This window comes from Helianthus annuus, chromosome 2 (genome assembly GCF_002127325.2).
Source record: "Helianthus annuus cultivar XRQ/B chromosome 2, HanXRQr2.0-SUNRISE, whole genome shotgun sequence".
In the NCBI taxonomy this organism is placed as follows: domain Eukaryota; kingdom Viridiplantae; phylum Streptophyta; class Magnoliopsida; order Asterales; family Asteraceae; genus Helianthus; species Helianthus annuus.
In genome coordinates, this window is record NC_035434.2 from 40,776,106 (window position 1) to 40,788,470 (window position 12,365).

The 12,365-nt window shown below is 38.6% G+C and overlaps 1 protein-coding gene across 1 annotated transcript; it reads left to right on the top strand.

Annotated features, from left to right (window-relative positions):
* Positions 1-9,589: 9,589 nt before the first annotated feature.
* Positions 9,590-11,972, top strand: LOC110914236 (subtilisin-like protease SBT3). Its single transcript, XM_022159044.2, has one exon. It carries the CDS (start codon positions 9,590-9,592, stop codon positions 11,888-11,890), a length of 2,301 nt encoding a protein of 766 aa, XP_022014736.1. The 3' UTR covers positions 11,891-11,972.
* The last annotated feature ends 393 nt before the right edge of the window (positions 11,973-12,365 follow it).

Genomic DNA, 12,365 nt, shown 5'->3' on the forward strand with positions numbered 1-12,365 from the left:
ATATTTTCGGCATAGTTGAGTTTTCCATAGATAAAAGAGGACTGAATTGCTCAGTTTGAGGGGGAATTCAGTGATAGAGACGTTAGAAATTGCAAAAATGAGGGGGAATAAAAATTTTCAGATGTTCCAGCATTTTTGAAATTCATGACGCTGCAACAGTATTCGGGTGGTTTCGACTTCAGATTGTCAGGGGCAATGTGAATATGATCGTGGGTGAAAGCTTCCGAGATCAAGATGATCCAAGGTGTTGATATCTGATCATGGACGATAGCATTGGAGATATGAGAGTGATCGTGGATGATAGCTTATGAGGTCTAGATTATTCGGGGAGATGAATCTGATTGTGGACGAATGCTTCGGAGATCGGATTACATTACTAGTTGATTTGTTTTCCGATGAAGATTTGCTGATTGTGGAGAATATCGTTTACACGGATTTGTCATTCTTACGGTGCATTAACGTTGATCACAGTAAACGGGATATTAGATCTTCAGGGGGAATTACTGATTTGAAGTTAATCAGTGGTGTTTGAAGTTTCTATCAATTGTCGGTTGAGTTTTTGTGCATTCTTAGTTTGAGCAAACGGAATGTGAGATCGTGGTGCTGAAATGATATATCAAAAACTGAGCTCGGATGCGGTTAAAGCTGAAACAGAGGATGCTGCATTTACTAGTTTCAAGTTGGTGATTGCTCGTGATAGTTGCAGTTTAGAAAATCAGAGGAGAGTCGTGAACCATACAAAAGACCTGAAGATTGATTTAATGGGGAATTGGTGTTTTACTCTGTCAAAGCAAACCCGAATCATCAATCGAGGGGGAATCTATTGTCAAATTTCAAGATGCCTGATTGAAGTTGCAAAATATTCAAATACGGCTCAAGGTTCTCAAACTGTTAGTGACGATTCGAAAGTGACAGCCGAGGGGGAATCTGTTGGTGCATATTCCGTACATCTGCCACTGTGCGAATAGTTAGATAGAGCGTGTGTTGAATATTGTATAGAATAGTATAAGTTGGACAGGTTTTAGTATTATTAAAGTCCATCCGGACGGATAGACAATAGAATAGTCCAAACCCCATCCGGTCGAATAGGTATTGATATTGTAAAGTCCATCCAGACGGATTGCCATCCGGACGGATGACCATCCGGACGGATGGACACTAGCTCATTCGGAGTGGATAGGCTGTTGCCTATAAATAGGGAGTTGGGGTTCCCATTTGGACAGGCTTTTGGATCCCAGAGGGGACATGTTGTCCAACTGGTCTCATGGTGCTGTAACTTTCAGATATGAATAAGAGCCCAGATTGTAAGTGACTGCTCGGTGTCGTATCTATCTTCTACTCCTTTCTTAGTAATAATAACGAACCGAACACGTCGTATCAGGATCGAGGCTCCGCAAAGAAGAAGCAGCTGGTAAAGAAATATAGAAACCCAAAGAAGAAGCTGTTACTGAAGAACAACAGATTGAAGAGGATCTGAAGAACAAAGAAGAAGCTGATGAGAAGCTTGAAAGATCGGTTGAAGTGATTGATGCTGATTCAATAAAACTTGCATAGCATATTACAAAAATGCAAGATTTTAGAAAAAGAAAATGAGAGTTTGAAAGAAAAGGTTTCAAAAATGACTGAAGAATGTTTGTAAAAGGAAAATTCATTTCAAGAAATGAAAAAGGAGTATGATTCAATAAAACTTGCATATCATATTACAAAAGAATCAAATGAAGAAGTGAAGAGTCAAATGAAACTTGTTCAATCATGATCGAAATATTGTTCTGAAACATCTGATACGCTTAAGTGACAGTATGAAATTAAACAACAAGTTGTAAATTCTTACATTGAATATGTTGCTAAGCTAAAGCGTAAAATAGCTGATTTAGAACAAGATAACAACAAGTTACACAGTTATCACGCTTCATCATATGTTCTTGAACGTATTTTCAACATAAAACCGAATGATAAAGTTTCTGAGAAAAACAAGAAAGGAATTGGCTCAGAGTATCATCAGGTTCCACCACCGTTTGAGGAAAAATTCACATTCTATGATGACGAGAAGGTGGAAAAAGCTTTCAACATGGTTGATCAATTGCCAGATAACATTTATGTAACCAATTCCAAATCTGATAATTCTAGTGATTCAGAGGTGGTAGGTAAGGTCGTTGAAAGTGTTTTGAAAGAAGAGTCTGTTGAAACAGGTAAATCTGAATCACATGATGAAAATGAAGGTAGTTTTCATGAAGGTTATCTAAAAAACTCAAAGTCTGAGAAAAAGGAGAATGATGATTCAAAAGGATTGGTTTATACCATGATTGGATCGGACAAATTATTCTCAGATCTTGAAGTCCCGATTCAGAATGTGATTTCAGAAAAGATCGACAAAGTGTTCAAGTTGATTGAAATTGAAAAATATGAAATTGCAAAGTTTGCTGGAAAGAGTAACAAAACTTTTTTATAACAAACCTAGTTTCATGAAGAAAAACATGAAGGATGGGTTAGGTTATAAAAAACAGAATTGGAAAAGAAATGAAACGCCAAACTATCAGAAAAGGATGAATTTTGTTCATGGAACAAGTTCTGAAGGAGAGATATAAACAATGTAAATGCGGATGATCTTTAACTATTGTAAAGATATTAAAACTGTTTTCATTAAACCGGGATGCACTTGCCAGTATTTCTTGTTGATAAAACCTTTTTAAAACGCGTTCAGGTTACTTAATGTGCAGCTAATAGAAGCCAGCTGGAGAGCACTGAAGGCTTAAAATTGTGGCTATTAAAGTTACCAAATAAAGAAACAGAGTTTATATTTTCAATAATAAGGGTTTACCCCTACAAATGTATTGTCAAATAAACTTGGGTTTTATCCCATTTATTATTATAAAAGTTTGGTGTTTAACTCTTATAAAAATATTTCCTAAGTACGGTCCTGATGAATGAATTCCGCTGCCATATTAATAAACACCTATACCATTTGACTGGTTCGCGGCACCCGCTCCCGGGGCAGGGGTCGGGGGTTGCGAAAGAGATCTAAAAGGATCTTGGTCTTAGGAATAGATCCAAACATTCTACTCATGGCTGACTTTATAGAAAGTGACAGCACGTTAACACCACCCCATGGAGGCACGGCCCCATGTCTTCTATAATGAGTCAGAGAATGTTGTCCGTAAGTAAGCACGGGCCATGTCGAGGGAGACACGGCCCATGTTGGATTTGTATGGGAGGCACGACACCGTGTTTGTCCAACACGCCCCGTGTGTGGAGGGTAGATGAGGCACAATCCCGTGTTTGATGAACACGACCCCGTGTCTATTTAGGGATTAGGAAGTTTTGTCTAGTTTTTAAGTATTTATTTTATAATTAGGGGGTTTTTTATTGGTCGGGACAACACTGAAGTGCTGTATGAACCTTGGGCTCTTGTGCGAGGTACGAAAACGCAAGAGGTTGTCAGAAAGGAAATAACCTAATCTACGAATAGGTGGGCGGAACCAATCTTTATTTGCCTTATCCGGGCTCTTGTTATAGATGGCGTGAGTCGACTCGCTCTGGTCTGTAAAGTCGTTGGCGCGGGTCGCTGAGGAGTCCTTCAATATGCGGTGAATACAAGGACGACTATCGCCTTCGTTTCACAAGGGTTTGGGGTAGATGCGACGAACTTGGTATTAGCCTTTCCTGAATGTGTTTCCATCGATTCTTCTCCTTTATTATCCATAGATAGATATCTTGGCTTCATCATGGATTCCATTTATTTGAGTTTTTGGAGAATTCCCTTATCTATTCGACATAGATCTTCCAAAGTTATGATTATTTGAAAAGAGGGTTGATGGCATTCAAGTGGATGGTAGTTATTCTTTTTACTTCGGCCCATCATAAGGTGATTGTCATAGGAGAAGATGGGTGTATGTAGTGAGGATCAAAATTTAGAGTGGGACATTGTAAATCTTGGTGAAATCCACTACATAGTTGGCACCATTCACCGTAAGAGTGGCGGTGGTAAAAATAATCATTGTAATCCATATTCGCCCGAAGAGGTTTTAACCGTCAGAATGAAATGTTCCTGTTTCCTAGAAACTTTTGATGGACACAGCCCGTGTTGGTGTCACACGGCCCTGTGTTGCAGCTTCTGTCTAGCAGAAAACAGTTTTTATGTTACTGGGGATTAGGTACGACCCTGTGTGTGATCTAGCACGACACCGTGCTAAATCTGTAGAAAGCAGAAAAAATGCAGAAAAAGAGGAAAAAGTTAAAAAGAGAAAATAAAGAAGATACAAAGTGATTAGGCCGTTGATTTTAAATTTCTTAAAATCCTTGTGTCCCCGACAACGGCGCCAAAAACATGACGTGATGTGAGTGAGTATAATTTTCAATATATTTTTAAGCACTTTTACTCGTTTATCAAGCTCTAAATTTATAACACTATCACTCTCTACAACACGCTAAGGTAAGTGCACCCATCGTTGGTGTGGTATAGTGATGGTAAGATACCGAGGTCGTCCAAGGACACAATAGCTTTTAATACCGGAATATCGTCAACGTCTAATCTAACCAAATTTTGAGAAAAGATTTTTAGTAATTAAATTTAAAGAAAGAAACTTAAAATAATAAAAGAAACAAATAGACAAGATAGAATCATTTGCTTCCGACTTATCTTTTATGTATCCTTTGATGATTTTCGCACTTTGTTTTTTTTTTTAAATTATCTTAGTTATACTGGCATGTCCATCTTTTGGAGGCAACGCTACCCTCGGCCATATTGGTCTGAGTTAGCAGGGATACCGTCCTTCAAGGCCGGAATATTGGAAGATAACTAAGTAAGTTATTAACGCAAAATGTGGGATCTCCCTCTTTTGGAGGCAACGCTACCCTCGACAATATTGGTCCGAGTCAGCAAGGATACAGTCCCGTAAGGCCGGGTTAAAGCTTAAATAGTATTTTATCTATAAGGGATTCAAGCCGTTTTTACTTTCCCCGATTTGATGTTATCCGCCTCAGAGGAAGTCCTAATAAGCTTGAATCAAGTCCTCGTAGTATCTATACACTGAATGAGGCAAAAACTCCACCTAAACCACCCTTCTAACCCCCTTCCAGGCAGTTAACGCGCTTTACATAGACCGTAAAGACACGAAGAGTGAATTAACAAAACATGAAGAGATGATTGAATATTCAAAACTAGGTTTGATACCCGTGTATTACACGGATTGAATATTTAATACTTGGTATTTAATTTTTTAAAAGAGTGAGTTACAAATTTAGAAACTGTTACGAAACCTTAGAATCATACCAATGACCAACACAAACTAAAAATTATAAAAAGTTTGAGTTGCAAATTTTAAATACATCACTCAAAGAAACTAATCACCGTCCTCCATTAGCAAATGCTTTTGAAGAACCACTTTCAACATGATCAGGATCAAGCTTAGTACTACTCCATGGATTGGCTAGAAATGACTGGCCTGACTGAGAATAAGAAACCGCTTGAATCCCTTATTTATAAATTACTATTAAAACTTTAATCCAACCTCGCGAGTACTATATCCCTGCTGAACCAGACCAAAGGGTTGAGGGTAACGCTGCCTGGAAGGGGGCCTACCAGTTTTCACATTAATAACTTACTTAATGATCTTTCAATAATCCGACCTTGCGGGACTGTATCCCTGCTGACCCAGACCAATAGGTTAAGGGTAGCGCTGCCTGGAAGGGGGCCTACTACTTTAACTTAAAGATAATCTCTTAAAATGTCCAAAGTGCGGAAATCACTAAAGGATACATAAAAGAGGAGTTAGAACCAAGTGATTCCTTCTTGTCTATTTGTTTTTTCGTATATTTTAGTATTGCTTTTTAGTTTATCTTTTTATAGCTTTAAAACTTTTTCTTCAAAATTTGGTTAGATTAGACGTTAACGATAAGCCGGTATTAAAAACTCTTGTGTCATTGGACGACTACGGTATCTTGCCATCACTATACTACGTCCGCGATGGGTGCACTTACCCTTACGTGTTTGTAGAGTGATAGTATTATATCGTGTTTTATAAATTTAAAACTTGAATCGACGAGTAAAAAGAGCTAAAATATATCTAAAAAATATACCCACATGCACGCACACCAAGTTTGTGGCGCCGTTGCAGGGGACACAAGGATTTTAAGAAAGCTTAAAATTATTGGCCTAGTCATTTTTATCTTTTCCTTTTAGGCTTTTTCTTCTTTTTCTTTAAATTTTCCACTTTCTGCAGAAGTGACACGGGGCCGTGTCTGATCTACACGGGGCCGTGTCAACTCTCCAGTACCCAAAATATATTTTCTGCCGGATACAGACTGCAGCACGGGGCCGTGTTACCCTAACACGGGGTCTTCTCAGACTAACAGTTTGTAGGAAAATTGTAACCGCCTAATCCCGACGGTTAAAAATTTTCTGGAAAACATGGATTTTTATGATTATTTTTACCCCCGTCACTCTTACGGTGAATGGTGCGATTATTGTGGGGAGGAGCATGAAGAATCGGAATGTGGCGTAAACTTCACCCCCACTACTTAGCACCATCGTTTTCCTGTAACGATCACCTTAAGATGGGCGGGAATAAAAATGATAATAACGTTCATCCACCTGAACTACATCCACCCTCTCATCTAGAAGATTTAGAAGTCATAAGTCAAATAGAAAAGAGGATTTTCCATAAAATCAAAGAAATAGAATCCTTGATGAAGGCGCAATGTTCATCAAGGATCCCAACCGAAGGAGAATCGATGGAAGAAAATTCTGGTACAAACAACACCGAGACCAACAAACCTACCATAGACGCTTGCGAAGACGAAGGCGATACTCGTCCCTGTTTTGATTTCATGATGACGGTTTGGACAGGAGCGACTCGACTCATACCTTCTTTAACAAGAGCCCGGATAAGGTAAATATGGAATGGTTCTGTTTTCCCATTTTTAAAGTAGGCTTCTATCTTTTCGACAACCTCTTGCATTTTCGTACATCTCGCCGAAGCCTAAGGTATATCCGGCAATACGGTGTTGTTCCAACCAGTAAGGAACCACCCAACAACGGACGATTCCTTAAAACCCTAGACAAACTTCATAAATTCCCTGAACACGGGGCCGTGCGCAACCTTCTTCCAGAACATGGGGCGTGTTGGACTAACACGGGGTTGTGCCCCTTGCATTTTTCCAGCACGGGGCCGTGTCAGTGATGACGTGGCCCGTGTTTCACTAACCGACAACATTGACTGACGCATGCAGGCGACACGGGGCCGTGTTGCCCAGGCACGGGGTCGTGTCACCGTGTTGTCACTGTCTATAAAGTCAGCCCTGAGGAGCATGTTTGAAACCATTCCAAAAAGACAAGATCTTACAGATTTCTCACACATACTCTAAAAGGTATGTTCTTGAAAATGTTTTATTTGACCCTCTTGTCCTTACTTCTTTTGGTCCTTTTCTCTTCTTCCTTCCACCAAGAACTCCATTGAAGCTTGAAGCTTCAAGCTTAAAAAGCTTCAATAAGAGGTTCAAAAGCTTGATTCTTAGCTCAAAGTTTTGCAATTCTACTATAGTAAAACATTATTTTAACTTATTGTAATTAGCTTATGTTAACATTGGACACTATAAAGTTGCAGTACTCTAATATCCTTAACCACAACCGGTGGTGGTCTATTCCCCGTCCGCCATCCACTACTACAAAACAGATTTTTGGACGGGGTAATATGGGTTTTAAGACGGTGTTTTCAACACCGTCTTAAAGTACACCGGTTTAAAATCAAGTCTTATTAGACGGTGTTCCATTTTAACACCGGTGTTCCATTTTAACACCGGTGTTCCATTTTAACAACGGCCATGTGAGGAATTGATTTTAAGACGGGGTTATTATTATAACACCGTCTAAAAAAGATCTTGAACACCGCCTTATGCTTGATATTGTAGTAGTGATCGTTTCTAAACAACTTTTAAGAACCGTGTAAGTGCAGTTCCTGCCAGGTAACTGTCGCTTATCAGTTCTGTGTCAACCAAAGGAGAAGTCCAAGTTAAAGTCAACGATAATGAAGAATTCAAGACCACATGAAGACCATGCACTGATCAAGGGGGAGTTTGTTAATGCACTTTGGGTGATAAGTGCATGCCTTCCAATTTGTAGGGTCTTTATTGTTCATGTCTTGAAACTTAGTCCAAGGTTTAACCTTGGACAATTTGTCCAAGTTTCTGTCTAAGAACTTTTGTCAGGGGTTTGGTTCTTGTGTAGATTGGTTTGTCCGAGTTTAGTCCCTAGTCTATATATATGTGTTGTATAGGATTAGGGCAAACAGAAGAAGAAGAACCCTTGAAGCTTTGTCCACCTCTCCCAACTTGTTCATTCTCCTGGTGTAAATTCTAGAGAGAGAGACTATATGTTAGTGAGAGAAAGCTAGGGTTTAGATCTTTGTGATCTAAACCAGCTTGTAGAAGATGATGTATACTCGTTTGGTATGTAATCTGTGATGATTGTATTGAAATGAATGAGTTTGTCTTGCATCTTCTTCTTCATCTACCCTATTTTGTTCTTCATGTCTTGAATCAAGTGCAATGTTTGATGTTCGTCATCGATTCAGTGTTTTCACAAACCGAAACGTCTACTCGCAAATTCTACGAATCCCTCTTGCAAACCGGAATATAAACAATTCCCAAATTAAACCACTTGTTCAACTCAAATAATAAAACCGAAGTAAGAATATACATTAACTTGTTTAACCCAACACAAATAAGAAAAACCCAATTTTGTATATGTTTTTACTTGTTCGAGGTCACCAGCAAGAAAAATAACTTTAAACAATTTGTACTTTTTTTATGTTTCTGAATTTATAGTCACCACCTAAAATAAATCACATTATCTACTTCTACCTCTTTTATTAAATCGCTGGCCATTGATCTAATATTAATTTTCGTAGATTCCTGTTTGCCTCTCGCAAAACTGAAATCCCTATGCAAACCCCGACCCAGAAAACCCTCTCGAGTCCCCGGTTTCCGCTACACGTGTAGATTGCTCACTGCCGCCGTCGTTTGTTGTGAACTCTGGTTGCCTTTAATCTCTGGTTTATATAGGCTAGCCCTAACTTAATGACCAAAACATTATCATATTAATTATAATGTAATTAGAAAATTTAACCAACTATGACCGACTTGTTAACATTGATATCCTAAGTTCACAGACTTATAACTTGAAGTTTGAAATTACCAACAATAGACACTGAATTTTTCACTTTGAAAAATTGGCAAGCCTATCCAACACTTATGCTAAAAAACAAGTAATCTTCATTTTTTAATTATAAAAAGTAAAGTCTTTCTGATGAACAATTTGTATATGTTCATGAGGATTAAAAAAAATAATCAACGTCATTAATTTCTCAAGTTGGTATACCAAACAAATTCTATAGAGCACTATGATATTATTATAAAATACAAAATTATCCTTAACTTATATGTGATAATAAATTGATTAATAAAAAAGGAAAGCTGAAGAATTGGTTATATACACTGACTAGAGCTTAAAATAGTAAGATGTACGGTAGAGTGAATGATAGAATGAGACTATAAATTAACAGATAAACTCACTACAAACTTACACAATTCAGCAATGGCAGATTCATTCCAAATGGCTAGCCATCTTTCTTTGTGTTTGTGCCTACTCTCACTTCTAGTTTTAGCGAACACTGAAACTTATATAGTTCACATGGACTTAGCCGCCAAGCCCACTGCATTTTCTAGCCATCATAGCTGGTTCTCCACCACACTTGAATCCATCACCACCACCTCAACCACCATAACACCTTCTTCATCCTCTAAACTTGTGTATAGTTACACAAATGCAATCAATGGCTTCACTGCCACTCTATCTCCATCTGAGCTGGAGCTCATTAAAAACACACCAGGTTATCTTTACACTATTAAAGACACTACAGTTCAACTTGACACCACTCACTCCACTCAATTCCTTGGACTGAATTCAAAATCCGGTGCATGGCCGGTTTCAAATTACGGGAAAGATGTTATCATCGGACTCGTGGACAGTGGAATTTGGCCAGAAAGTGAGAGTTTTAACGACCATGGGATGAGTTCAGTTCCATCCAGATGGAAAGGTGAATGTGAAGTTGGATTCCAGTTCAATTCCTCTTTGTGCAATAAGAAACTAATCGGTGCGCGATATTTCAACAAAGGGCTTTTATCAAACCGTCCCAACTTAACTCTTTCCATGAACTCCGCTCGTGATACGGATGGACATGGGACCCATACGTCGTCGACGGCTGCTGGGGGTTACGTGAAATGTGCATCGTATTTTGGGTATGGAATGGGTACAGCCACCGGTGTGGCACCATATGCCCGTGTAGCTATGTATAAAGCTGTTTGGGATGAAGGTGTATTCGTTTCGGACATTCTTGCTGCCATTGATCAAGCAATCTTTGACGGCGTTGATGTGCTATCCTTGTCATTTGGTAAGGGTGGTCTTCCGTTACACCAAGACCCGATTGCCATAGCTGCATTCGCAGCACTTGAAAAGGGTATTTTTGTGTCTACATCCGCTGGAAATGAGGGACCTGCTTTAAGATCACTCCACAATGGGACACCATGGGTTCTCACAGTCGCAGCCAGTACAATCGATCGTGAATTCACTGGAATGTTAACTCTTGGCAATGGAGTTGCGGTTATGGGTTTAGCGCTTTATCCCGGAAAGTCAAGTTTGAGCCAAGTCCCAATTGACTACATTGGGGCTTGCCAGAACGATTTCAATTATAAAAATGTTGATCGAAAGATTATCGTGTGTTTCGACAATAACAACACACTTTCGGAACAATTTTATAATGTCGAAAGCTCAAATGTTTCAGGAGCTATTTTCATCACAAATAGCAGTGATGTCGAATTCTTTATGCAAAGCACATATCCGGCCTTGTTTTTGGATCTTGAATCCGGAAAAACTGTCATGAACTATTTGCAAAACCTCAACAATAAGGAAGCGAAAGCGAGTATAAAGTTCCATGGGACACGTCTCGGGACGAAGCCAGCACCAAGGGTGGCTAGCTATAGCTCACGAGGTCCGTCTAACAGTTGCCCGGTTGTCTTAAAGCCAGATATCACAGCACCCGGTTCACTAATACTGGCAGCGTGGCCCGATAGCATATCACCTACCATCATCAAGAAAGATCTTGGTACAGGAACCGTAGAACTTTATAGTAAACTTAAGATATTATCAGGCACTTCTATGTCATGCCCTCATGCCAGTGGAGTAGCAGCTTTAATAAAAGCTGCCCACCCCAAATGGACGCCATCCGCCATCCGATCAGCCATGATGACTACATCAGACATTCTGGACAATACAAATAAACCAATTCAAGATATCGGTGAATTCAACAATCCAGCAACCCCTTTAGCCATTGGTTCAGGCCATGTTGCACCCAACAAGGCCTTGAACCCTGGACTTGTATACGATATCAACACACAAGATTATGTTAATCTTCTTTGCGGGTTAAATTATACGAAGATTCAAATTCAGGCTATTACAAGATCATCTAATGTGAATTGCTCCAACCCATCTTTGGACATAAACTACCCTTCATTCATTGCCTATTTTGATGCAAACACACATTCGGATAAAGTTATTCATGAGTTTAAACGAACAGTGACTTATGTAGCATTCGGACCTTCAACATTTAAGGCAAAACTGACTGCGGTTGGTAGATTAAATGTCAGTGTCACACCAGAGAAATTGAGTTTCCGATCAACAAATGAGAAGAAAACCTACAAGTTAAGAATAGAAGGTCCCTATAACATGGAAGATGAAGTGGTCTATGGTTATTTGAGTTGGATTGACAGTAAAGGAAAGTTTGTAGTCAGAAGTCCAATTGTAGCTACAAGCCTACCAAGCACCACAGATACATTCTAATTAATTGGTATATGAACAAAATTCATAAATTTGTCTTTGTTATCTTTGCCAAAGAAGTGAAATGATTGGGTTCGGTTCAAAAGATTCCTAATGTTTAATCATATTATACAATTTATATTTATGATATTTTAGAGACAAGATTTTTAAACATTTTTTATGTTTGGTTAACACTATGTCTTTCTCAAAAGACATAATTGCGTGGACGACTTGCCATTGAAATACTTGTTCAAAATTTGGTATAGAATGATTATTTAATTTAATGTTATAAAACATTTGTAAACAACTATATTAATTGGATGTTTGCTAATGGTATTTTGTAAACAAAACAAAATTGGATTTTGGTTATGATATATTTGTATAACATTTACAATTTGAGTACTTTATATAATTTTTTGGTTTGATTGCGTATTTGCATATATTTCTAGAAATGTAACGTATTAGTAAACAGACATAAGGATAATTACCAAAAGTAAGA

What these genes read in the sequence shown, in the direction of transcription:
- LOC110914236 (XM_022159044.2), top strand. Translation starts at nt 9,590, where the DNA reads ATGGCAGATTCATTCCAAATGGCTAGCCATCTTTCTTTGTGTTTGTGC.